Below are 27,909 nucleotides of genomic sequence, written 5' to 3'. Positions count from 1 at the left end.
AAAGAAAGAGAAGGCATTACACTAACTCTAAACGCAGTGTGGCAGTGCTTCTTCCTCCAAGTGGTGTGGTGACCCATGACTACAAACTGGGGACCACTGATGATTGTGAAATGAAACATGATGCAGTTGCAGGTGGAATGGACAGAAAAGTAGGCAAGGATAAAAAGGAAATGAGACAATGTTAAGAAAGGAAGGAAGGAAGGAGTGTGAGTGCAAGAGAAACCCACTCTAACAGAAACAGTACCTCCTCAGTCACAGACAGGAAGAGCTGCTCCCAGTAAAGCCAGAGGCATCAGGAGCATAAGGCAAACTTGACCAAAAAGTAAAAATATGAAAAAAAAGTAGTAAGAAGAAAAAGAAAAAAATAATTTCTTTCGGCATTAAAATGCTTCCAAATTGGTTCAATTTCTTGAAGTTTACTAAGTGATGGACCACTGGAAGTCTCAACCATTTCTTTTTACACTTAGGTGTCAAAAAAGACTGCATACATCCTCGCAAAATGCATTCAGCTCCCAGAGAACATTCTGACAGAAAGCAAACTTACACTTTAAAATAGTAAGAAAATGTACTGCACTCCCCACATCTTCATCAAAATCCAGAGTCAAATAACAGGCACAAAAATCAGTCCTAGAAACAGAATTAAGCATTTTCCCTCATAAGACATTTTTTTACAACTTTCTGTATTTACACTTTTAAGCAAGTGAACAAAAACCTGTAGAAATTAAACACTATAGATTGCTAAAATCAAAACATAAGTATTACAACTTTTTAATTTCAATATTTTAAAGTACAGAAACTGGAAACTATGAATATCAAATACAAATTTAAACAAGTCACTTGTCCTCCCCTAGAATAACCAATGTGAGCTACTTATAGAAACTTACAAATTTGAAGTAAAATTGAAACAAAAATAAATACTGTACATACATTTTCCCTGCCTGCAGGCAAAAGAGGATGGGAAATACTGTTATGGATTGAAAAAAAAAATGCTCTTTAAAGCTGCAGCATCCCCTTTCCCAGCCAAATACTCAACACTGTAGTGCGTTTCTGTAAAAAGACACACCCACACACACACACCCAACGCATGCACACGGAGACCCCTATTCAGGCAGACAAGCCAGTATTTTCCACAGATGTTCAAAAAAGGATAGAAATTAGACAGAGTAGAAAAGGGAGAGGAGAAGACAAATGGGTCAGCAAAACATTACTACAAAACTAGTAAATATAGCCAAGAACTATCTCCTCTTTCAAATTTAATGGATTTTAAAAAGAGAAATAACTGCCAAAGCACTGACAAAATCAGACATATCCCAGCAGAAGTGATAATTCATATTAATATAATCTGTTAAAGTGATCCCTTTCACTCCCGTCCCACAGCATGAAACTGTTATGGCTTAATTTTTATTAAAAGTAGAAAAAAGTCCTTTTCCAAAAGGAAATGCAGCTTCTGAAGAAGCACGTGCATTTCCTAATCAGTGCTATTCATATTTCCCACCCCCTGCATGATTCACCATTTGTTTTGCAACCAGAAATAGTTGGGTTTTTTTTGTTTGTTTTTTTTAAATGGATGTTGCAGCTTTTTAATCCAGTTTAACCACAAACAGTAAGGCCTTGGTTTCATTTATATTTCTTCCGCAGAATAAAGTGGCTCTAGGTTTGCTTAGTCCCAGGGCCATGGACAACCTTGGTCTGGAAGAGCTTTAAAAAGACACTAAGATTTTTGGTGGCATGGAGGCTAGAGGGGACCACTAGCTGAGGTTCTAGCCTCAGCCCTCCTCAGTCCCCACAATTACCAACCAAGGGTCAGCCAGATAATGACTCAGCCCTGGGTTAAACGCCTGCAAAGATTTCAAAATTTAGGACTTCGTGCCCTGGTGAATGAAAGCAGCCTATGCCATATAAAAAATTTGGGAAAGCTGAAGCTTTTTAAAGGATGGCCATGACACTGTGCTCTTATCTCTATTAAAATTAACACAGGTACTTCAGCTTAAAAATGTGGTCAGAAAGCAACAACTGTTCATTCTTAACATCAAACCCTTTTGAAATGATTTCTTCAAGAATTATTTCATGTAGAATATTATAGGTTGCATAGGTTATCTACCTCAGAGGTCATTAAGGGCTACCTTGTAGCCAGGCTTTATTAGCAAGTATAGTACAGGAAGAAAGGGGAAAGTTGCTGGAAGAGTCCTTGATATAATTTCTAGGTGGTCTTTCCATTTTCACATATTTCTTTTTAAAAATTATAAGAACTTGAGTACTTGGAGAAGAGCAAACCCCCAAGGGTTCCATTTCATACCATTTTTCCTTCTAGCAACAGAAAGTTTAAAAAGTAAGTATAATAATTTTATCTTGAAGTCCAAATTCTTCATATCTTTTTTTTTCTTTAAATATCCTCCTTGAAAATGAGTTCCCATAGGAAGATTCAGTGCTCCTATCCATCTACCCCCCATCCCAAAAGTGAAATGTGAGAAAAGACAGGTTATTTTCTCTCCACCTCTCTCTCAGCACCAGGTTCAGTCCATCTACAAAAAGTTTGGTGCAACAGTGTTTTCTTCCAAGAATATAATAAAAACATCCCAACATACAAATACATGAATAAGTGAGGTCAACACATCCTCTTCATCAAGCTACCAGAAGGAGATTCATTTGTTATCAATCAAGAAAATTTCTTTTAAACTGATTGACCGAGGTTCCCTCTCACCCCAAATAAAGTTTTAGTCTCTTAAAGACTTCTGCTGGAAGCATGGAAATATGGAGAAAATGGAAATGAACTTCTGCCTGTTGACAGCCTATGAAGAGACATTAGTACACTCACTACAATGGAGAGCCACCTTGAAAAAGTGAGAGAGAAGGGAAGAAAGAAAAAAAAACTAGAAATAACCATTAAACATATATGGGTCCAGCCAAGTACTTTTTCCACTAGTAAGATGATAGCTATATACTTTGCTAATGAAGAGGCTTAGAAGGCAGACCTGCTGCAGACAAGTCCCAAGGAAAGCAGCATTTTGTATGTTCCATATTCCAAATCTCCTTATTCAAGATTCCATTGTGGCATATTTCTGTTTCAGTAAGTAGTGTTCTCAGAATCTACATTAAAAAAAAAAATCAGTCTTTACTCCTCTCCAATTCTGCTTGATGTCCCTTGTGAAATACTTCTGTTGTCTTAATTAATAAAAAAAAGATAGTAAGCGAAAAGCAGTTTGGTTTGGTTTGCCAGAACTGAACCAGTTACTCAAAGCCTGGCAGATATGACCTGGTTTTCCCTGAGCTGACACAAACAGATCAGAGGTAAGCTTTTTTTCTTATCATTTAAACAAGTATTGATAACATGGTACACAATCATCAAATATTTCCATGAGAATGTATCAGAAGATAGAATTAAATGTTTATACCGAATGTTGAAAGTATTTTTTCTTCTCGTCATTACTGACTGGAAAATTTCTTGCCTGAGAACATTATTATTTGTGGTCACTTTCGAAACCTGTAGACTAACTGCTCCCTGTCTTTTGTTACTTGGTAATTAGTGAGTATCACTTTTATTGTCTCCTTTCCCATCACCCTAAACAGGGCTGGTAGCATGTATTAAAGAAAAATTGTCTGCCAACAGAGCTTTAACTCATCCAGTGTGTTTTTGGCTATGGGTTAACAAAATCAATTAACTTTGATGTCTACACTACTTTCAAATCAAAAGCTGGGCCAGGACGAAGAGAAACAAACAATAATTTGCAAGTTCTGGAGAAAGAAAAATCATGAATGCTATTTGCCCTATCCATATCCATGTTATATTTTCTCATCCAGAAATGGGCTGGCCCTCAGCTAGCTAGTTCTGATCTTGCAATAATCAGGAAATCCAGACAGCATATATTTCCATAAATTTCCAAGGGCATTATTCATATTCTAATCTAGCTGTATACATGTAAATCTGCTACATGTAAATCTGGAAGGTAAAACTGAATGTTTTTAAGCACGGCAGGAAGAAGCTATTCAGGACAGAATATGGAGGACAGGCAAACTGAGTAGAGTTAAGACAAATCAATAAACTGGATAGCTAAGCCAAGCCTTTTCACTCTCACTATACAGGAAAAATCCAAGATGGTATCCCTAGCACATCAATGTTTTACTTTTGGCTGGACCCTGCAAAATGCCCTTTTTACAGAATCAAGTAAAGTTGTTCCCCTCTCCCCGCACCCTGAAAAGTTAAATATTTAATTTTATATTACAGAAAAATACAAATTTAAAATCAACATTATTTACAGGTAATTCAGAATTGGCATTCACTATCAGCTCTATGTAAAGTATGGCACAAATGATCATTCTGAGATCAGCTAGCTACTAAACTCAACACTTACATATGCACCTGTTAAGACTCAAATTGGCTGTCATGTGCAGCCTTGCAAGCAGCACATGTTCAACTGCCTCTTTAGTTCCTCAGTAAAATATATTTTTGAAGTATACTAATGATCATCACTCCCTTTTAGTTTTAGTGCTCCCTCCACCCACCACAGGAAGTAATCTGCCAAATCTTAATTCTGCAATTTATATTTTAAGAATTGTTTCTTCAACCAACACAATTATTCGGAAATATGAAACTTAACCCATCATATTGCACTCTCTCCCATCCCCCAGGAAAAGATAAAAGCTGCTCTCCTCTGTACTAACATTTCAACTACGTTGTATAAATAAAACTTCTCAAAAGGGATTTTATTTTCTCCTTGAGAAAAAAAATCACATGGCCCGGACCGAACACGAACCATGTCAGGAGGAAGAGCATAAACCCCAATTTGAGGGCGGGGTGCGGTTTAAGACATGTTAGCTACTGAACTTGAATAATCATGCTCTCCTTGTAGACAGAAGAGTCTTTGCTTCTCCACTTTGGTGAGTCAGCAACGTGTACAGAATGGAGAGAGGCTAAGGGAACTAAACTGGCAGAGTGTATGCACCTTACAGGGCAACAAAAGCCCAACCAATAGCTTATAAAGAGCAGAAAAAATATAAAATATGATTCCATATGACTTAATTTAAAAATAATTAATAATGCATCACATCCCTGTTTAAGACTATAACCTGAATATCAAATTTAGGAGTCCAGACTAATTACCATTAATGTGGCTCTCCACTGCACCAAACATACATCATCAAGAACAATAAAAAACCTTCACATTCTTAAATCTAAATTAATAACCCCCACAAAAAAAGTCTTCCAAATAAATAGTTAAAAATGAATTTAAAAGTTGTAAAAATCTGTCAGAAATAAATTATGGATAACCACCTTTATCATCTTCCCCTCATGAATTAGCTCAGACACTACCAGCAACAAAGTGATATTCAAGCCCTGATGAGAGACTGTTTCCCAGTCCATTGTCTCTCTGAAGGTTTCCCCATTCCCAAATGGTTATTGCTGAGCGGGTGTGGCACAGTGAAAATGCAGCATTGGTTTTTTTGTTCATTAGGCAGTGTTCTACATGGTACATGCAAGTCTACTTCGAGCAGAGGAACAGCAGCAGCTCCAGGCTCTGTTGCCCTCAATACTGGCTGTGAAGGAAAGACAGCAGTAGTAGTAGGAGTAGCAGCAGCAGCAGCCACCACATCAAACAAAGAAGCGTGCATGGCCATTTCGGTTCAACTTAAGGATCTTCCCAAGGCGCTGTTTGGCAGTTGCCATTCCTTTCTTTGGACGCTTGCCTGGAAAATTGAAACCAGTATATCAGTCTATTTTTAGAACAGATTTTGTAAAATCAGATAAACCTAAATGGAAAGCAGATTCTCCCCTGGAGTCTAACTTTTTCAGCTGAAATATTTCTACATTGCAATTCATCTCTGTCCACTTGTTTTGGACCAAAGCAGTGGGCATAATGGACATATATGAAATTCAGCATTACTTTTCTTAAGCTACAGTCAGCATTATAATAGAGAATGTGATTATATACCTCCAGATTTTCCTAGTTTAAATAGGAAAACCCACTAGTCTCTGCTCCCTGAATTGTGCCCTTCCCTCAGATTTGTACTCAAGTAAATTACACAGCTAAGGAGATAACTAGTAAGATCAGCAAGGTACCTTTTAAAGCCTCATACTTTGAGAATCTCAGCTCAGAAAGAGGGGGGGGGAAGCCCAGATGCTTAATCTAAACTAGGTATCATTACTTCATAGCTGATAAATTTATAAAAGTTGTCAACACTAACTAGGGAAAGCTCAAAATTGGGCATAACACCATTAAATCCCTCTTTTTCCACTATACAACTACTCCATGCCAAAATTTGACTGCAAGGTGATGCTTATATGTTGGATTTTTTCTCAAAGTCTATGTCTGCACTTTTTGCTGCTTCTGTTTCAGACAAGTTTTTCCTAAGTTTGTAGATAAACAAAAATAGGAAACCAGTTTTTTTTTGGGTGGGGGGAACAAGACAACAGAAAAAGAAAATATTACCTTTCGTGGCCTGGTTGCTAATAGGGGGTGGATTTGATGCTGGCCTCTTGGTTGGATGAAGGGGTATAGACAAGGACGTCTCACCATATGGCCTATCAGGGCTGAGGCTGCCATCACTCAGCCGACACTCCCCTTGGATAAGGGTCGAGTCCCGTGAGCACTTGCCATGTTGGAAGCTCAAGCCATTGCTGTGTGTAAAATTTCTGTTCTCCTGAACCTTATGACTAGCTTCTGATGCACCCTCCTTCTTAATATATTTCTGAGCTTTACTTGTATCCTGGAGCAGAAGGGAGGCGGGGGGAGAAATCAATCACACACGAGGACTTATAATTTCTGGATGCAAACACCTTTTAATTCTTCTCATTGTATTACTGGACAAATTAAATATTTCTGAATGAAGATACAGTTCTAACAGGAATAAAGGCTGGTCTGTTTTACCACCCTGTCCATTTCTCTACAGTATATGCCCATTCAAAAACTTAAGTTATAACAACATGATATTTCTGTGTAACTTTTTTCACATGCAGTTAAAGTCACTAAAATAGTGGTAAACTGTTTAACTGTTGCGAGTACAGATACAGGGAAGTAAGGAACACACAAAAATATATAACCCACTTCTTCCACTTTCATTATTTTGCAGGGATCAAAGTGTGAACACAATGTCCTTGATTTCACAGACAGTTCCAAACTATAATGAACAATATCACAATCAGTGAATATTTAAATTGGCACTTTGTCTTGAATATTCAGTAGTTGAGACACAGCCAGTTCTAAATTAGGAAGTATAAAACCATAAGCCCTACCATGTAATTACATATTCCTATAGAATACTAAGTTACCATGCAATTAAAATATACAGTTACTAAATAGTATCAGTATCCTGTAACTTGAAGTATTACTAACATTTCTAGTGAACACAAGCTATAGAGGTAAGATGGACTTTTAAAATGCTATGAAAAATTGGAAGGCTTGGAGAATTGGTAACAGGATTTAGAGTCTTTCATCTTCAGGCCTCTGGCTTGAATCCAGCCCAGATGAAAAACTCAGAGATGACACCAACTACTGACTGTTTAGCGGCCTATGTGAAATGAGTTGAGCTGCCTCAATCCAGTTTCCAAGGGGCAAGCGTCCACATCTCAAAAAGCACCACACAGTTGACAACCTTGTATGGCAGTATAACTAGAGAGGACAAGAAGGGTGAAGAAAGAGATGAAGTTTCCAAATAAAGTTTGACTGGGCAATATGGGAAAGCCAGAACTTACTCTGTCTGAAGTAAGACTCCATGGCTGTGGATCATCATTCTGCAACCTTTCATGAACAGTAAATTCACCCTTTTTCTTAAGATACTAGTGTCTTTATAAAAAGAAAAGGAGTAGTTGTGGCACCTTAGAGACTAACCAATTTATTTGAGCATAAGCTTTCATGAGCTACAACTCACTGCATCCGATGAAGTGAGCTGTAGCTCACAAAAGCTTATGCTCAAATAAATTGGTTAGTCTCTAAGGTGCCACAACTACTCCTTTTCTTTTTGCAAATACAGACTGACATGGCTGCTACTCTGAAAAGTGTCTTTATAGTAATTTTAAAATATACTTATGTTTCCTAAAACATCCAAAAAGGCAGAACAGCTCAGATAAAACATGATACAGATAGTCATCAATTACCAGCTCCAAAGTTATTTAATTACCAGACGGGCAGTAAGGAGATACCTTCATCAAGTTTACTGGTTTTGTTTTTTTGTTGACAGCTGCATACTCCTTGTTCTATAACATGGGTTAAAATGTTGTCTTACCTGAGGGGTGACCCTGGAAGCTGCATTTAGCTGTCTTGCCCATATTGAAGTCCCCACACCTCTTTCCTCTTCCCTCATGTGCTTACCTAAAAAGAAATTTAGCAAGTTGAAACTTTGAAATTCTTCATTGTGACTGAAGAACTTGAAATCTACAATTGAGATGAAATAGAAAGAAAGAATTGCAAAAGAGATTTCCTAGACAATTATTTCATAATACAAGTGTCTGTTACCACAGTTCTCACACATCAGAGATGTCAGATTTCTCACTTCCCCTCCATACCTATTTGACACATCAAATTGCCCAAATTTCTGCTGAGCTTCCATATGAAAGTCTGATAAACACAGCAAAGGTGGATCTGAAAGTACTGATGTTGAAAACAGCTGCCCTCATTGCCACAGTACTGTCTAAGAACCATCAAATTATGCCTGGTGGATGCTTCCTTAATATCTGTTTCTTGACTTTTCTGTATCCTTGTAAGAAAGTCCACAAAAGGTGCAAACCTTCTGCAACTCACATTCACTACTGTTTTTTGTTGTTGTTGTTGTTGTTTTTTTTAAAGTGCTGGTATGCTGTGGCTGGATAGCCTCAGCTAGAGTACGGTGCCCAATTCTGGGTGCCACACTTCAGTGTGTCCCCATTTTTCCTGGAGAGAGAGTCCACAGGAGAGCAACAAAAATGATGAAAAGTTTAGAAAACTTAACCTATGAAGAAAGATTAAAAACAGGGCAGGTTTATTCTTTAGAAAAGATGACTATGGAGAGACCTAATAATCTTCAAACACATTAAGGGCTGTTATAAAAAGGACAGTGATCAATTGTTCTCCATGTCCACTGAAGGTAGGACAAGTAGTAAAAGGCTTAATCTGCAGAAAGGGAGATTTAGGTTAAATATTAGGAAAAACTTTGGAATAGGCTTCCAAGGGAGGTTGTGGAGTCCCCATCACTGGAGTATTTAAAAACAGGTTGGACAAACCCCTCTCAGGGATGGTGGCCTACTTTAATTGGCCCTGCCACAGCACAGGGGAGCTGGACTTGACTTCTCAAGGTCCCTTCCAGCTCCATATTTCTGTGATTCTATGACTGTGCAAGACACAAAACTCTACAGCGTTACAATCTAAATACCCATATGAAGGAAAATGAAAGTTGACAACAATGATGATTTGTAAACCTCATGCCCAAGAGCATCCCAGGACAGCAATTCAGTCAGGTTTGGATGGGTGATAGGACTTAGCTGAGAAAACCAATGTGGATTGGGAGCAGAATAGAAAACTTAACCAACATCAGGCTGGAGAATCACAGCCTTCTTGGTCAGTACAGTTTTTTTTAAGGTAACTGAAGCCTCTTTCACTTAGATATTGTGTGTAACTTTGGTTAAATGGGAGATGGGTAGAAAAGGATATAGGAGATCATAGGCGCTGACTCCGTGGGTGCTCCGTGGCTGGAGCACCCACAGAGAAAAAGTTTGGTGGGTGCTCTGCACCCACTGGCAGCTCCCCAACCCACCCCCGAACCCCAGCTCACCACCGCCTTCGCTCCACCTCCACCTCCTCCCGAGCACGCCGCCGTGTCCTGCTTCTCCCCCCTCCCTCCCAGCACTTGTGCCGCAAAACAGCTGTTTTGTGTGGCAAGCACTGGGAGGAACACAGCACGCTTGGGGAAGAGGCAGGGCCAGGGCAGGGATTTGGGGAGGGGTCCAATAGGGGCTGGGAGGGGGCAGAGTCAGGGCAGAGCCAGGGGCGTGAGCACCCACCGGCACCAAGGAAAGTTGGCGCCTGTGTAGGAGATTGCTGGGTCTATTTCTGAGAGGACTAAAAACCTTAACGTTAATAAAAATAGGCTACCCTAAGAAACTAACAACTAAAGCACTGTTTAAGAGGTCTGGGATGATTTTCTCCAGAGCTGTTCCCCATCTGTCATCTCTGGCAGGTGGAAGGAGCAGAGGTAATTGGAGTACTATGCCTCCTTTTACAGACACGCCCTAGAATGCTCATGAACAGGTAAGGGCCCAGCAAAGAGGGGTGTGTGAGAGCTCAAATGGGCAATGCTAGTTATGTTCCACCTTCTGAGCTGCACGTGGCTGCTGAATCCCAAATGTGGGACTATGCAGAGGCCACTCAAAGAAGAATCAGTGATTTGACTGAATTGGTGAATCATCACGGTAACAAATCTTTGGCTGAGACTTCATTCCACTTGGTCTAATTCTTGTGTCATAGCCAGGCAGTGCTGATCTCTCTTTTCCCTTTCATGTGAAGAGTTTTCAAGAACAAATTTCTCTTTTCCCATGACAGATGGTGGACTGCTTTTTAGACAGAGGCCAACTGGATTTCTTTCTTCCTTGGGAAATGATGCATGTTATTACAGTGGTGGTGACTGTCATTCCCAGAATATGTTTAAGACATCTCTTCCTAAAACTCTTACAGACCTAGTCAAAATGGCCTGAACTCTAGTCAGTTTTTTGACAGCTCCTTAAAGTATAACCCCTGAACCATTTTACTAAGGTAGGCTCCCAGAATTGTGTCCATGGTAAGTAGTGTTTGGTTCTTCCTGAGTGATAAGCCGGTATTTTGGAACTATCTACTTTTTCCCAGACTGACTGATGTCCAAGGAAGAATGGACAGCATAAAGGTCTGTAGCAGTTCTATGTTACCTTGGCTAGATAAGAATCAATGCAAGATCCAAGCATCCCAAGGAATCTCACAAGATGACAATTGTGACTTCTGGTTTCTGCTGAAACAGCCTTAAGTATAGCCGTAATCTTTGATTGCTTCACCTACGCAATAAATAATCTCTCTTTGTAACTATCTGGATGCCTAGGTGAGTCATGATCTTGCTGAATGCAGGTGTTTTTTGTGGTTTATCAGGAAGTCATGTACTTGATAGAACTGAATTGTAGTGCTATTGTACTGTCTGACTTTGTCTTCTGAGCTCTGATAAACAGTGTAAGAAAGGATGGTATAGATTCTCTTCTCTCAGAGAGCTGCTATGTAGACCGCTAAGACATCTGTGAAGATTATGGGACAGGTCAATAATCTCAACGATAAGAATTTGTAACAAAAATACAAATTGTTATGAGAAAAATGGAGGAATTTCATGTGGAGGTTTGGAATAGGCATGTGTTTCTTTTAGGTCTATTGATGTTGAGAGAATTTGCTAATACTAGAGAGATACTACAAAAAGGCTCTCTGTGAAATTTAAATTTTCTTGGTACCCTGTTCCAGTATCAGCACAGATTCCTCCCCATCTACCCAGATGCACTGATGGGCCACAAAAATTGAGAAATCTCCAGTGCCTAGCTCTGCTGAATTGCATGCATCTATTATTGCTTCCATCCTACATTTATTCTTTGGGGTTTTGTTTTTTGTTTTTAAACTTCTGATGCTATTCTGTATCTTTTGGGACCCTCTTCAATTCTATTACATATCCCTTTCTATATTATGTCTAGGACTTATTTCTCCAGCACAGTTCATTTCTATAGATAAAACTTTTGGTGTCACCCGATGAGCTGCACCCTTGCAGAGAGGCCACATCTAGTCACACTGTGTTTGTTTGTATGGAGATAGGCTTGGATGGAGTATTTTTCTCTGAATATATCTTTTCTTCCATCTCTGCAGAACTTTCTCCTTTTCCAAACTATTTTTGTAGGTATCTGAATATTGTGGACTACAAAATGACTTCCCCATTCTTGTAATAGAGACTGATTTTTCCTTTTTCATTTCACCAAATGTAAAAGTTTCCTTTATCAGCTGCTTCAGCTATAGCATTTTCTAAGTTTTACCAAACTGATCTCCCTGTGAGAATAAGGATGCAGCCATTAGCTAGCCTTTACATCTGCATTCCAGGAACAAATCCAGATGTGCTTTTTAAAGAGACTGTATTAGAAGCCGTCAAGCAGACTGAGAATCTAAGGTTTATCTAGTAAGGCATATACATGAAAGCAGCAGCTAGGGAGACCTTATGAACTATTGCTTTCAGCTTTTTCCCCTGGAGGGAATTATAGCTTTCAGTTCATCCATCCGTACCACTGCAACTCTTGTAACACCGAAAGATGCTGAAGAAACTTTTAGGTTGACAGCTAAGGCCTCATTAAAGTTAGGCTCCTAAATAGATTTGGCCTGGATTACAGAAGTGTTGAGCACACTGTTATCTCACTGACTTCTGGAAAGTATACCATACTTATTTAGGAACTTCACTATGGCTCTAGGAACCTAATTTTAGGCACTTATTTTTGAAATCTTAGCCCTAGTGTAACAACATAGTGTGGCAATGATAGTTTATGTAAGTACCTACCACATTCCGTTTTATGACTCTGGGATGGCTGCCTGTCCTTATGCTTACTTCTGGGGTAACTTCTGTGTTCCTGATGAGAGGTTCTTTTATCTGTGCAGTCTGTGCTTTGTGTATGACCTGGTAAACATGTGGTATAGTGCAATCCTGCCATAGAAAGCATGCCCTGAATAGCTTCTTCTTCTGTACTTGTCGAGGTAGGACATTCCCTAGAAAAACAGACCAGACAGTACATAAGGGAATTTTAATTTCACTGAAGGAAATAATTTTTATATTCATATTAAACAAAGGCTTACAAATGTGTTTGTCTGGAAGTTCTAATTAATTTATAAACCAGACCTCCCACATCATTTATCTCACCCTTTACTTGGAGTTTCGTTTTTAGATGGCTTCTGGGTAGTTTGACAGAGGTCCCTTATCTTAGATTCTTCCTTGAAATTTGATGTTACCTCCTGTTTCTCTTCATCACCTGAGCTTTCTGACTCCTCTGTAGAGGAATTCTTTAGCTAGAACAAAAGCAAATAGTACATAAGATGAACATCATAAATTCTAAAGTTATAATTGCGATTCTAATCTAGACTTAAAGGTTCTTCATCTTTCAGTTAATTAGTTTTTCAGGAATAGCTAATAGTGCACAGAATGCCGTAACAGTGAACACACATACGGGTCTAATATATCCGATTTTATCAAATTTGGTCAAAAAGGTTGAAAGTGTGTTTCAGAGATTTACAGCTAACACCTCCAAAAACCCAACTTGTCTTACAAAAACACTCTACACTTTATAAACTTCAAAAATTAAAATTTGAAAATAGGCAATTTACAGAATCCATCCAGTTTGCATGTCAGATGATCCATCATTCACTATTCATCTCAGCTGCTTTACAGTGCCCACCCAATCTTAATTATACCCCTTTGTTTGGTTCTGTAATGGAAATATGTTCTGGATGTATGCTGTTGAATTTATATATTGCTTATTGAGTATAGAACAAAAGATTACTAAAGCAACAGAAATCTCAGATATGTTAAGTACCCTAACAAACTGATGTGTCGATGTAGAAGAATACCTTTATCAACAGAACAGAAATCAAGGCTGTGAAAAATCTGGGATTGGGTTGTCTTTTTTTAAAACAAAAACCTCAGTGGAGGTTACTGTGGGGAAGGAATTTTTTAAATTTTTTGAAATTCTGAAGTACTGTATTTACATGAGCACTTTTTGGTACTATAAAACTTTAGGCTCTAATTTCAAGTCTGTGAAAAGGCAAGTGATGAGACTTTTGATGCCACCATCAGTCTAAAAACATAACTGGGATTATAATTTAGGTGCCTGTTCCATGCCTTTCAGCAGCTCTTTATTATTATTAAATATATGTATTATTGTAGTACCTCAGAACCCCAGTCATGGACTAAGATCCCACTGTTCTAGGCACTGTACAAACAAAGAACAAAACAGTCCTTTCAACATCAGCTTCATTTGTAGGAGAAATCTGTTAATCTTTGCCTCCCAAAAAGTGACAGATCAGCGATTATGCCATAACAACTGAAAGGCCAACAACTAACTTTAACAAGGAAGTTACTTGCCTTGTGCAGTAATGATGGTTCTTCAAGATGTCTCTCTGACTGCTCCACTTGCGTTTCTGTGCTGCTGGTCAGAGAACTTTGACAGCAGCGTCCATTCGGCCCGCACAAGCTCTGCTCCCTCCTCGTACCCCTGCCCCTCACGAGGCTAACCAGTGTGCACTGGCAAATCCCACTCAGTTCCTTCCCTATCGCAAAGTCCTTAACAAGAACTCCAAAGTAGAGGGGAGGAGGGTGGGTTGTGGAACACATATAGGGACACAGATCTTGAAGAACTATTGTTACTGCACAATGTGAGTAACTTCCTGTTCTTTTTCAAGTAGTATCCCTAAGGGTGATCCACAGTAGGTGACTTCTGAGCAGTATCCCCAATGGAGGGCTGGGGCTTTGGAGTCAAGTCTGTTACAGATGACAATACTGTGCAGCTGAAGACGGCAACAGAAGCAGAATCGCTGGTAATAGTGTAATATTCTGTGAAGATATTTGCAGACTCCCAGGGTGCCACTCTATAGATTTCTGAGATAGGGACAAATTTGAGGAAGGCGATGGGGAAGGAAACCGACCTCATGAAGTGGGTGCAGACTCTGGATGGAGGTACTATGTTGTGAACCGGATAGCATTGTTTGATACAGTTTGAGACCCATTCGGACAGTCTCTGAGCTGATATCGCTTTGCCCTTAGACCTCTCTGCAATGAAAAGGAAAAGCTTAGGATACTTCCTAAAAGCCTCCGTCCTATCCAGGTAAAAGGCCAGGGTACTCCTAACATCTAGTGTATGCAGTATATACTCCCTGTTATAGTGAGGTGGGGTAAAATGTTGGGAGGTGAATCAGTTGGTTTATGTGAAAAGGGGGGGGTCACCTTGGAGATGAACTTCAGGTGTGATCGGAGAGTGACCTTGTCCCAAAAGAATAGTATATGCAGGGGGGTTGCCATCAATGCTGCTATTTCCCCTATTCTTGCCAAGGTGATTGCCACCAGGAAGGCTGTCTTCATCAACAGGTATGCGAGTGAACAAGATGTTGATGGGGAGGACTATTCTGGAGGAGGAGCAGGAGTACAAGATATCCAGGAGCTTATGATGGGTATCTTTTACCTCCTCTAGAGATATCTGCAGCATGTCTGCTACCCTTTTAGCCAAATTCTGAAATAGCCCAAAATCATCAGCTAAGGATGGTGGAGGGGCCACCCCTGCCTCATTTGGGGAAATACAGATGTTGGTCCTCGACATGACTTCCTCCTTGAATCTGCCCTCCGGTTCCTCTATGATCTCCTTTGGAGGTTCGGCAGTTCTGAATGCCGTGGCCGAGGGGGAGAGTCAAGGGCTTGTGGTGAGTTACATTACGGGTGCCTGGGAGATGTAAAGTCTACATGCTGCCCATGGATCCCAGTAGGGCTGCTAGGGCAGTGCAATAGTGTGTGGTGGTGGTGCCCATGGCCGGCCGTACCATGGTGGCTGAGGAGCAGAAGGAGAATATGACTGGGGAGCCCCAGGTTGATATCGGGCACCATAAGGAGCATGCAAGGAGTGGTCAGAGATCTGAGTCACCACTAGAGAGTGGAGGTGTGTGACACGCTGTTGGTGAATATTACCATGTCCGGAGAAGACTCTGTACTGGAGCCCCAGCACCGATCAAGGGAGACTCTGGTATATCTGATACCATGAGTTCTCTTGAGTGCCAGAACTCTTGTGGTGCTGACGGAACCAGTGCCAATGGCAGTTGTTGGTGGGTTGGTCTGGAGGGAACAGGGGATTTTGGCCATGTTGAGTGCTCCGAGGCTGGGTGGCTCACTGTTGACAGTGCCAGTGGTGCTGCTCGTACTGGCAGCATCTTCTTAGTGGTGGATAGTCTGTGTCTTTGTCCTTCTCTACCGGTACCATTGGCTCAGTGCCAATGCCCATCAGGCCTTTAGACACATCAACAGTACGTGTATATATAAAGTCTGCTGCAGTTTCCACGATATGCATCTGATGAAGTGAGCTGTAGCTCACGAAAGCTTATGCTCTAATAAATGGGTTAGTCTCTAAGGTGCCACAAGTCCTCCTTTTCTTTCTATCAACAGTACCTGTCACTTCTGACACTCGTGAGCTATGGGTACTGCGTTTGGACTGTCTCAGTGCCGACGATACTGAGCATGACAGCGATCTTTTTTGGCTGACTCGGGGCTTATGGCTCTCTTTTTACAAGTCTTACGTGAGGGGTCTGCGGCTGTTTCCTTTGATCCATAGTCCCTAAATGTCCAGGGCTATGTGGAAGATTTGTGCCATCTGGGTGACTCCTGGCATGGGTCCAGCAGAGGCTGAAGAGTTGCCGCCATCAGGATAAGTTTTTGTCTCAGCTCCCTGGCCTTCCGAGACCTGGGCTTGAGTTGCTGGCAGAGAACACGCTTCTGAGAAATGTGCCCTTCCCTGAGGCAGCAGATACAGTGAGAATGTTTAGCTGCCAGAGGGGTGGTTTCTTTACACAAGAAGCACTTCTTGAAGCCAAATGAGTCAATCATACCCCACGCTGGGGGAAAAAGAGCCCTAGACAAAGGGGAACTAAAAGTCTTTTCTTTTGGGGGAGGAGGGGAGGAGAGAAAAACAAAGAAAATCTACAGCTAAGAGAAAAAGGGGATTAACTAGCTATTGAAATGCTGAAGGGGGGAAGGAAAAAAAAAAGATCCTCAAACGGACCGCTAATGGCTCCGTCTCTAGCCAGCGGCAGTTGAGAAGAAACTGAGGGGGTTCGCCTATGTGCGCCGGTTAGCCTTGTGACAGAGCATGAGGAGGTCACGGTGCATGTGCAGGCCGAACAGACACTGCTATCAAAGTTTTCTGATCAGCAATGCAGGGACACAAGCACACCTACAGTGGAGCACCCACTTCTTCTTGCCCATTTCCACCTTAAATTGAATTGGCTCATTAGCACTGACCCCCCACTTGGTAAGGCAACTCCCATCTTTTAATATGCTGTGTATTTATACCTCTCTACTGTATTTTCCACTCCATGCATCTGATGAAGTGGGTTTTAGCCCACGAAGCTCATACATACCCAAATAAATTTGTTAGCGTCTAAGGTGCCACAAGGACTCCTCGTTGTTCAGACAAATGAGTTTGTTTACATTTGCAGGAGATAATGCTGCCCAGTTCTCATTTACAATGTCACCTGAAAGTAAGAACAGGCATTCTCATGGCACCGTTGTAGTTGGCATCACAAGATATTTACATGCCAGATGCACTGAAGATTCATATGTCCTTTCATGCTTCAACCACCATTCCAGGGGACATGCATCCATGCTGCTGACGGGTTCTGCTCGATAACAATCCAAAGCAGTGCAGACCGACGCATGTTCATTTTCATTATCTGAATCAGATGCCACCAGCAGAAGGTTGGTTTTCTTTTTTGGTGGTTTGGGTTCTGTTGTTTCCACATCAGAGTGTTACTCTTTAAGACTTATGAAAGCATGCTCCACACCTCGTCCTTCTCAGATTTTGGAAGGCACTTCAGATTCTTAAACCTTGGGTCGGGTGTTGTAGCTATCTTTAGAAATCTCACATTGGTACCTTCTTTGTGTTTTGTCAAATCTTCAATGAAAAAGTGTTCTTAAAATGAAGATGTGCTGGGTCATCATCCGAGACTGCTAGAACATGAAATATATGGCAGAATGCAGATAAAGCAGCAGGGGACATACAATTCTCCCCCAAGGAGTTCAATCACAAATATAATTAATGCATATTTTTTCAAATGAGCGTAATCAGCATGGAAGCATGTCCTCTGGAATGGTGGCCAAAGCATGAAGGGGCATACGAACATTTAGCATATCTGGTACATAAATATCTTGCAATGCCAGCTACAAAAGTGCCATGCAAATGCCTGTTCTCACTTTCTGGTGACACTGTAAATAAGAAGAGGGCAGCATTATCTCCCGTAAGTGTAAACAAACTTGTTTGTCTTAGCGATTGGCTGAACAAGAAGTAGGACTGAGTGGACTGGTAGGCTCTGAAGTTTTATACTGTTTTGTTTTTGAGTGCAGTTACGTAACCAAAAAAAAAAAATCTACATTTGTAAATTTCACTTTCACGACAAAGAGATTGCACTACAGTACTTGTATGAGGTGAACTGTAAAATATTATTTCTTTTATCATTTTTACAGTGCAAATATTTGTAATAAAAATAATATACACTTTTATTTCAATTACCACACAGAATACAATATGTATGAAAATGAAGAAAACATCCAAAATATTTAATAAATTTCAATTGGTATTCTATTGTTTAACAGTGCGATTAAAACTGCAATTAATCACAATTAATTTTTTTGAGTTAATCACATAAGTTAACTGCAATTAATCGACAGCTCTAATTTAAACATGCCAAACACACTATTATATGTTGTAAATGAAGAGAAAAGAAAGAAATACAGGTGGAGCTAAAAGAATCAACAGTATTGCAAAACCGCTGATGGAACACTGAAAATAATTCAGTAATGGCTACATATATGGAAAACCACACTGCTATGTAATGCTACTGATTCTACAGCTGAAAAAAACCCAATAAAATATTGAGTTGAATTGCTGAAGATGCCATCCATGAATGCAGACAGAAGCATGACAAGAAGGTCTCTACCCCCTACTCAGACAATGAAAGTAAGATAAAGATGACAACTTCCCAAGGTCATAAGTATTCAGCACACAACTTAACACTTAACAGTCCAAAAGCACATTACTGAAATTCAAAAACTCTTCTGTAATTCTAAATCAGTTTCATGATTGGCTGACTGCAAAAGGAGGTCTGAGGCCACAGCTTCCCAGTGACTCCCGGCAGAACTTTCACAATGACAGCCTTGCTATATTTGCATCTACCATTCACATGTCTTTCAACTTGTGCTGAGCACAAGCAAGACTTATCAAAACAGCATGTGTATTACAGACGAGTCTCTGCAGAGGAGCACTATGCTTACAAAAGCAGTTGAGGGAATGAGAGTAGGTACTTTCCCAACCTGTTTTTTTAAAAAGTGTATAGTCAAAACTCATATCCCCATTCCTGAGCTTTGGCTTTATCATCAAAGAAATCAAAACAGCTAAGCTTAAGCCTTTTCAGCAAGCTTAGTGTGTTCTGCACTTCCGTCCTCAGGACTGCTCAGAAAATATTCTAGATCCTCCCTACAGTCACCTCCATCTCCTTTTTACCAGGATGGGATAACAAGCCACCTGCCCCAAACCACACAACTATTTCCCTGCAAGATCAATACCTGGAATGGGATGTTTTGGGCAAACATTGCAAGGCTATTACATACCTTCTTCACTAGCACTCATAGCATATGCACTTCTGTTTCTCTGTTATCCTACACAAACCCCTTTGTGGTCCAACACTCAAAAGATCCCTACTCAAGAAATCGTATCTTGCTAGTGACACTCCAGTATTGGAGTGAGTGTGAGAATTAGGTATGTGAGCAAATTTGGGATAGTTTTTAGTTTTAGATATTGGCCCAATTTGTTCATGAATGGATTTTTAAAATTTTTTTGTACATGTATCCAGAGATTTTAAGACAAATATAAATAAATAAAATACTACTTTGATTTTCATTTGACCAACTCCTGTTTCCTTCTCTAGCATTTACCTGGGTAGTGCAATCAGGCTCAGATTCTTCTGAATCAGAAATATCAGAGTACTCTGAGGATCCATTCCTGAGTTCTGATTTCACACTTTCAAAGAACACTGGAAATAAAGGACAAAATTAGTTCTTAGATCTATCATTTCACATTCGTCTTCAAAAACAATAATCACATGTATTTAGTTTTCAACATCTGGTTTCAAAAGCCCCCACAAATGTCCAAAAATCAATCTATAAAATCTTATGTTATGTTATTTAGTGAAGCTGCTTTCCTTTTGAGAGAGATCTCTTTCTAGGTGCCTTTACCCCAAATTACTGATGTGTAGTCTCAACCTTAACTACATCTTAACAGTTTGTGTCTTGGAATTTCCTTGTTGTTTCTAATTAAAAGTTTCATACATGAAAACTAAACAAGAATCTCAAAGAGACTATTGCCATGTGATTTTTTAATGATTTAATGATTTTTAATGAACACACAGTTTAGGTTAGTCAAGACAAAAGAGGATTTCAGTCCTTACCAAGTTAGGTGAATGGTCAACAAAAATGGCAAATGAATTTTAATGTTGATAATAGTGAAGTAATGCACATGGGGGGTGGGGTGGGGAGAGAGGAACATACACCTTATAAGGTTCTAACTATCAACTCAGGAAAGGGACCTGGGTATCACTATAGACAGCTCAATTAAGACTTCTGCTTAATGTGCAACTACAGTGAAAAACAGTAAACAAAGTGTTAGGATAAATAATGTGATGGAGAACAATATGGAAATTATAATACCATTCTATAAAATCTATGGTACAGCCTCATCCAGAATACTGAATGTAGTATTGGTCAGCCCATTTCTAAAAGGATATTGAAGAATTAAAGGGGATTCAGAGAAGGATGGCAAGAACATTTGGGGCGTGGAAAAATTCACATGAAAAGACAGACTGTTCACCTTAAAAAGGAGACAAAAAGGAGCCAAGATAAATATACATAAAATAATGAATGGTCTAGAGAAGGTAGATCAGGAGCTTCTGTTCTCCCTGTCTCATAACAAGAGCAAGGGGACATCTGACAAAATTAAAAGGTAGCAAATCTGATAAAAGGAAATACTTTATCATACAACATGTACTTGGACTATGGAACGTATTGCCACAGAAAACCACTGAGGCCAAGAAGCGATCAGACATTTGGGTAACAAAAATATCCAGAATTATCGTAGTTCATGCTAGCACAAATTTCAGAAGGGATATTAAACCTTATGCTTTAGGGCTTAAGCCAGTCTAATTATGAGACCTAACGTGAGTGACATATTCTACATCTGCCTACTATGGAGTCCTTACATCTTCCTTGGAAGCTTTTGGTGCTAGCCACTGTTGGAGACAAGATACTTGACTACATAGATTTCAGGTCTGATCCAGTATGGCAGTTCCTATCAGCAGCTAGAGCACACTAGCCAGTTTTACTGCTACTTTGTTTTGCCAGAGCAGTGCAAAGCATCTAGAAGGTACATTCCAATTTCCTTCTCCCTCCTGTCTTTCAAATTCCCCATGCCTATTGCAACTTTCTATATTCCCCTGCACACATCCCAAATTACCCCCTCCCCACCTGTCTTCCACAGACCTGCTGCAGTTTCCCCCTCCCTGTTGCACCATCTACAACTTTCAGGCACATGCATACATCCACATATACACTTCTTTAACCCTCCCTCCTGCTCGATCCATTGAGTAAATCTGGTGCAATGGATAGCTTTTGAAAACAAATTTAAGATTTTTTTTTTTAAACTTTTTATAACTGAAAAGCTATCTAACAGCAGAAACTGGTGCATAAAATCTTCCTCAGAGAAACTCACAAAGAACTGCCCTCTTTCAAAATTGCCACCATCACCCGCTGTGAAAATGAAGCCAATCTGCCCCCATGGAAGATGATGGCTCCTTATGTTGTCAAGAGGCAGAAGGGAACATTTTGAGGAACAAGTGAATGGAGACAGTGGCCAATCTTTGCTAAGGACAAACTGTGGCCTTAGCCCCATTGAGAACAATGGAAGATGACAGCTCTTTTAAAGAGGGCAGTTTCTTCATGTAATTCTCTGAATGAGACTATTCTTTAGCTTCTGCATACAACTTCAGTTATGAAGAATGGCAAAAAATTACAATTTGCCTTAAATTCTTCAACTGCAGCCTATGCACAAAATCTCAGTGAGGTTTAACTATAAGGGAAGTTCGAAAAGTCTATTATTCAATTAAGATCACTCGAGACAAAGTCTGACACTGGGTGCTAAATTTCTTAAAGGAACCATTTTCAAATTAATTTTTACTCAAATTATTTACCAGATTTACTTGAAAAGTCTCAGAAAATTTATTCTTTACTCAAAGTAAGTGCTGTAATTTTAGGAAGGATAACCCTGTATTTTTCCATAAGTAACAAAGAGGTAGAATTCCTGCTTTAAGTGAAAAGCGCAACTCAACCTTAAACGATGGAGGCACCAGTTTTTGGTTCATAATTATCTACATACCTACATATCACACACTTAGCCAAATGTACCTAAAGCAAGAACCATCTGGTGAAAAGCCATATTCCAGTTGGTTGAAATAAAGTTCCACAGACAAGGTTCACAGTACAAGTGGACTTTGTTCTGGTCATAAAAGATGCGGAATTGTTCAGTTCCAGCAAAAACAAGCTTACTGTTCAGTGGTTTCTGGGCATCTGCAGTCCCTTGTCCTTCCAACCCTGAGCTCTGGTCTTCCATCTTAATAGCCTTTGTCTTTTTTGACCTTGTCCTGTCATCCTCATCCTCACTGTCTGCCGTGTAAAGACTTCGATCTGTAAATGGTCGTCGCTCATCTCTATCTCACAAAAAATTGAAATGTTACAAACGCTATTTACTGAATTTTATATTATTTACAGAGTCTTACATAAAATAGTTGTTCACATTCTTTATTATTTACAATATTCTCTTAGAGGCAAGATTCTCATTCTCACACTGTCTGCCCTTTTCTTCTCCTTTTACCAAACATTTTCCCACTGCATTCCCTCTGCAGCAACAGCCACATGGTTCCACATTTTACTTCCTTTTTTGTGTATCATAATTATGTCAGCATGTTTTGAGAAGATTAGTACATTCATGTTCCTCCTGGAACCTGGACTCTGAACACATTAAATTTGACCCTATGGTATTTCTGATGAGAAATTTTCATTTGGAGAGTATTTACTTTACCCTTCTAACAAATCTGTGTATTTAAAAATATTTACAATTTGAAGTTTAATCAAATAACTGAATTTAATACTACCTAAATGCACATGCAAGACACCTCCTTTTTCTTTCCCTCCCACCATCCTAGTTCCTCTTTGCTTCCCTAGCAGTAACAGCAAGCACAGAGGTGCTAGTGGATCCTTCTCCACTCTGCTTCCAGCATGAAGCCTTATGGTAAGTGTGAGGGAAGACACAAGTTACCAGAAGTAGAAGGGAAGAACTCTGTCAAAAAATGAGACTGCGCCAATCCAAAATGACTGAACAAGTGATCCATAAGCAACTTTTTATACCTAATGATTCTTCCATTTGAAAGCAGAAGGCGTAGATCATTGTCTTTTGTTCTCCATTCAGGTACTGTAGAAGATGGCTGAAAGGGCTTGTTAAATCTTCCATTCAGTTTAGAGTTTGCTATGTCCTAAAGAACCAAAAGCAGGACTGTTTATTATTTCCTCAAATGACAAGAGTTTACACAAATTTATTTTCTCCGCCATCCACAACAGCATTTCTCCCCAAAAGATCATAGTGAATATTTCTGATAGCCAGCAGAGAAAAGCTGAAGCTGGCTATCAATGGCTGAAGTAGGTAGGATAGAACAAGCTTGGATATCAGCAATACAGAATTGCTGGATTTCATTTCCTCATCTGTGGATTTTTTCTGCTTATTATGACCACCCTCCATTGCTATATTCCAAACATCCTTCCAGACAAGTATGTTGAAAACTGCTTCCTCTAGAAGTTATCCTTGTTCTCGAATCATAGGAACAAGAACAGGGTGATGCAAACCAAAGGCTAAGTGGGCAATTGGTATGGCAACTACTACCTAGCCCATCGTGACAATCAGGTCCAGACACCTTAAGGGGAGGACAAGAAGGTTTAAACTCAACAAACTAAACAGTTAAACCAAATGATTACTATGCTATTTTACTCTAAGAGTATATCAAGTAAGATCTTTTATGAAAGCTTGAATGCATTGAACTGAATAGTCATTATGAGCTAAGTATACAGGTTATGGTTATGAAGGGGGTGTGTGTGTGTGTGTGTGTGTGTATAAAAAATTGAAACTAACTGTGGTGCAACGTCAGCAACACCTCCTCTCAGGCAGAGGGGGGCTACCTTCCCAAACAGATAAGCCTGACTTCAAGCACCTAGCCTTTGTTCAGTCCAGGAAAAATAATGAGAACCGCTTAAAAACAAAAAGAAAACCCCAGTCTTTGGAAACTAAGCAAGGGGGAACTTTTCCACATTGTGGGGGGAGGGGGAGAGATACTAAAGGAAAACTCTGCAAACGCTTTTAAAATGGAAGAGGTTTGAACTAAAGAGCATCCAGAACTTAGATGAAAGTCTTTTTGTGGGAGACTGTTCATGAACGCTGGATCCCTCCTGTAGCTAGGATCAATGCTGGGAAACTTTTAAGAGAATAGGGTAACTATTAGACAAAAAGATTTTATCTAATATGAAAGTGTAAAGCCTGAGCTTGCATCTGTTTATTTTCTATGTAACTTGTATATGTTTGCTTTCCTTACTATTTCATCTTTGAATCTGTGTTTTTCTATTAAATAAACTTTTTGTTTATTTTTACCCCAAGCAGCTCTCTAATGTACAAATGGTGTAGCGTATGTATGCCAAAATAAGCTAACAACAGGGGGGCAGGCTTCATGCCTTGGGTGTGACACACCAGAGGGGTATGATCTGAGTATCTGGTATCTAAGAACTTATGGGGAGGATGTATTTCGGGAGATCTGGAATTGGAAGGTTGGTGTCACTCAGCAAAGAGTAACTAGGCTGGTGAGAGCCAGGATGAGACCTTATGCTTGAGGTATACTGGTGTCAGGGAACTGAACCAACACAAAGGCTCCCAAAGTTACAGGACAGGCAATAACAGAACCCCTTACTGGTTTGGGTGGACCCCAAAACATCACACCCACTAGCTGGTCTCTGCCAGCGGTAAAATCCCACAATGCCCAGTAACCTGCCCATAAATTGCACTTTCTTCCTAACTCCAAGAATGGCTTATCCTCTGAAGCAGGAGCATTTACATCCCTTTTAGAAAATACACAATTACATTAGATGAAAAACTATGTCCACAATTTCCATATAAATGGAGAAATATTTTTGAATCCTTCTAGGCTCTTTTTCAATTACATATTGTGGCAATGAGTTTCACAGGTAAATTTAATTTTTATATGTAAAATAATTAAACTTGTTGCCTTTCAGTTTAATGGAATGTCTCTTGATCTTCTATTATGAGAAAACAGCAAATAAGAGCACTCAATTCACTTTTCTCCTTGACATTCACTGTTTTGCATACTTCTAACATACTCTCTCAACCTCTCCTGTCTGAACTAAATATTCCCAATATTTTCACTGTTTTAGAAGACCTTTCATGCCATAATTATTTTTATCCTCTATCTCCTGTGTTTTGCTATATTCTTTTTGAGATAGGATGACCAGATCTCTATACAGTAATTTAGGTGAGAGTTATGTAATTTATACAGTGGCATTATAATACATTTTTTATCCAATTTCTTATGCGATTTTTTACATCTTAATATATGGCTTAAACTTTTTATACATTCTAATTTTTGTCTTTTATGTCCATGCAATGTGATACTTGCCTCCTCCCATGGGGACATCTCCAGCCTTTTGAGTACCTCCCTTGTGTGGAGCTCCAGAATATCCAGATTAGAAGGAACTTTGGTTGTATGATCTCGCAGTTTCCTCACTTTTCTTCTGGAATGGTGAGGAGAGGTTGCTTCATGTGAGGATCGTGAAATTGGGCACATACCAAGAATTCCCTGAGTTTTAACTGGTTTGCTGTTCTCCTCCTTTAATTGAAAACAAATATTTCAGAGGGGTCTGTCAGGGACAAGTCCACACATTTAATTAGGGTTTCCCGTTTACATAAATGAATGAAAAATCATAAAATAACAAAACTGTAGGTCTTTTGGGGAGGTACTGTATTTTCTGATGGATCTGTACAGCATTTAGCAGGAGACCCCTCTCCTAATTGGGGCCTTTAGGTGCTACCACAACATAATGGCCACCACATACAATTGTTAGGGCAGGCTGTTTGTAACAGTGGTCAAAATTTCAGATACCATGATTTTTCTGTTTGCACCTGATTTTTCTGTGTGTCCATGATCCAACCCAACCATCCCCACAGCGCTCCCCCTTTAAATGGCATTCCTGTGATTTTACACATCATTTCCTCCTAAATCCGGTGGACTCTTACTAAATTTACTTTTACTGTGATTTAAAAAAAAAAAATTGCCATGACAACTCTGCTGCCTTAACCACTGTTTACACTAAAGAATTACAGGGCATATACCCACTACACTCACCAGACCACTACTCTCCTTGGTTTCCAGCACTGCTCTCATCACAAGACTATGTTCATTTCAAAGAGACTAGGAACCCTAATCACTGAAGGGCTAAGTAGTAAAGTAGCACAATATGCCCAATACAAAATAGAGAGAAGGAAAAATGAAGGAAAAAGAAAAGATTGTGATATACCAGACAAAAGAGCAGAAAATGTTCAAAAGAAATGGACAGATTGGGGAGAAGCAAGGAAACAAAACACTAAAATCTAAGAAAATACAGGGCTCTCAAATGTACAACACTACAACAGCATAATCTAAAAAAAAAAATTGTAAATATTTAAAAACTAGAACTCTTAGAAGTTTTCACTTGCTTTTGAAAAGATTTAAGTTTTCTAAATTTTAAAATAAAGATTATACAATTTAAAAATTGCTATGTTTTTGGTTAATCGGAAATACTAGCAGTTAGACAACTGCAAAAAAAATTTCCACCTGGCCTTCTACTTTCAAAAATAAATGGCAAGGACAATAAGAAAGTGACACTGCAGAAAATAATGACACTAAAGTTGCAACTACTGTAAAGCTACGAGGCTCAAAGTGATCAAGTACCCTTTTTGTAAATATGGCAGCTTTTAAAATAATTAAAGGATACAAGAGAAACACAGTAACCTGTGTGCAGTTCAGTAATGTCTTCCAGTCTTACCTCTACAGAGCGAATCACTTTAGAGAGCTCTTTAATGAGATGCCCCGGCCTAACATTGTCTGGAATTTCAAAGGCATGTTCTGTTACAAGCTGTATGTGAAAAGTGGAAAAAGATAAAATAAATTATACTAAGATAAAAATCAAGCCTACTATAAAGTAGATGAAACTATGAAAAGCCTAGATTCAAAGAAAATCTATTCAAATTAAGCCAGAGTACTTACTGGTAATAGTTAGAGTAAATTGCCAGTATGAATGAATATACATGCAGGGGAATCCAGTCAGAACTCTAGAAAGCAGCACTACATGTTTGGTCTCAAGGATATTTAAGGGAGTGCATCATCATCAACTATCCATCAGCTCTTTCCATTTTATCAAAATCCTTAGCAAAGAATCTAAAGAAGTGGGGACAGGAAGCCATACTGACAATCTATTTAACTGACTACTTGTACTGGAAACAACTTCTCTTTCTCCTTTGAGTATGGTCAGTATGGAACCCTACTTGGGGAGATTACTAATAGTAACAACGTTAAAAGCAGGTGGGGTCTGAAGAGAATTCAGTTACATTAAGGTCACAGCACTAATTTGAATTGGGTCTAAGATCTAAAAGACAAATCAAAAGCAATGCTGAGTAAATGCATGAATTGATCTCCAGGCAGCATCCTTGTATATTTCAGTGATGGAGCCTATTTTAAACCTGGTAGAGCATGATCCAAGGCCTTATGGTATTGAAAAGCCTGCAAGGCCATAATAGTATATGTTCACTTTAATTCATTTAGATAATATCTGAACATAGATGGGTTTTCCCCATAGGTTTATCTTCAGTCAGTATAAGCTGTCTAAATGACCTAATGAAGGCTTAGTTCTAGCTAATTAACTGAGAATTTGCTTAACATCTAAACTATATAACATAACTTCTCCAAAGAGCCACATATAGGAAAAAGCACACCTATACAGAATTACTGGGATGAAATCAGAGACCAC

General features: G+C 39.4%; 2 protein-coding genes across 2 annotated transcripts in view; one reads left to right on the top strand and one right to left on the bottom strand.

Annotated features, from left to right (window-relative positions):
- The window catches only part of LOC311532012 (cystine/glutamate transporter-like), a gene marked incomplete at its 3' end in the record, with an annotated part of 33,712 nt that extends 31,109 nt beyond the window's left edge, over window positions 1–2,603 (top strand). Inside the window, exon 12 of the mRNA XM_084649993.1 lies at window positions 2,506–2,603. Coding sequence (XP_084506119.1) covers window positions 2,506–2,603 — 98 coding nt within the window. The remainder of the gene's footprint in view (window positions 1–2,505) is intronic.
- A 2,976-nt stretch (window positions 2,604–5,579) lies between these two features.
- KDM7A (lysine demethylase 7A) overlaps window positions 5,580–27,909 on the bottom strand; it is an 89,415-nt gene continuing 67,085 nt past the window's right edge. The window contains exons 11-20 of the mRNA XM_084649980.1: window positions 26,929–27,018; window positions 25,524–25,733; window positions 23,200–23,324; window positions 22,342–22,502; window positions 19,681–19,778; window positions 12,862–13,007; window positions 12,505–12,710; window positions 8,218–8,303; window positions 6,426–6,702; window positions 5,580–5,682 (exon numbers count right to left, since the gene is read on the bottom strand). Of these exons, the coding sequence (XP_084506106.1) occupies window positions 5,588–5,682; window positions 6,426–6,702; window positions 8,218–8,303; window positions 12,505–12,710; window positions 12,862–13,007; window positions 19,681–19,778; window positions 22,342–22,502; window positions 23,200–23,324; window positions 25,524–25,733; window positions 26,929–27,018 (1,494 nt within the window). The 3' untranslated portion in view covers window positions 5,580–5,587. The remainder of the gene's footprint in view (window positions 5,683–6,425; window positions 6,703–8,217; window positions 8,304–12,504; window positions 12,711–12,861; window positions 13,008–19,680; window positions 19,779–22,341; window positions 22,503–23,199; window positions 23,325–25,523; window positions 25,734–26,928; window positions 27,019–27,909) is intronic.

Source organism: Lepidochelys olivacea, assembly GCF_965140295.1.
Source record: "Lepidochelys olivacea isolate rLepOli2 genome assembly, chromosome: 1".
In the NCBI taxonomy this organism is placed as follows: Eukaryota; Metazoa; Chordata; order Testudines; family Cheloniidae; genus Lepidochelys; species Lepidochelys olivacea.
The sequence above is the reverse complement of the archived record's forward strand: the minus strand, read 5'-3'. Positions and strand labels throughout refer to the sequence as shown.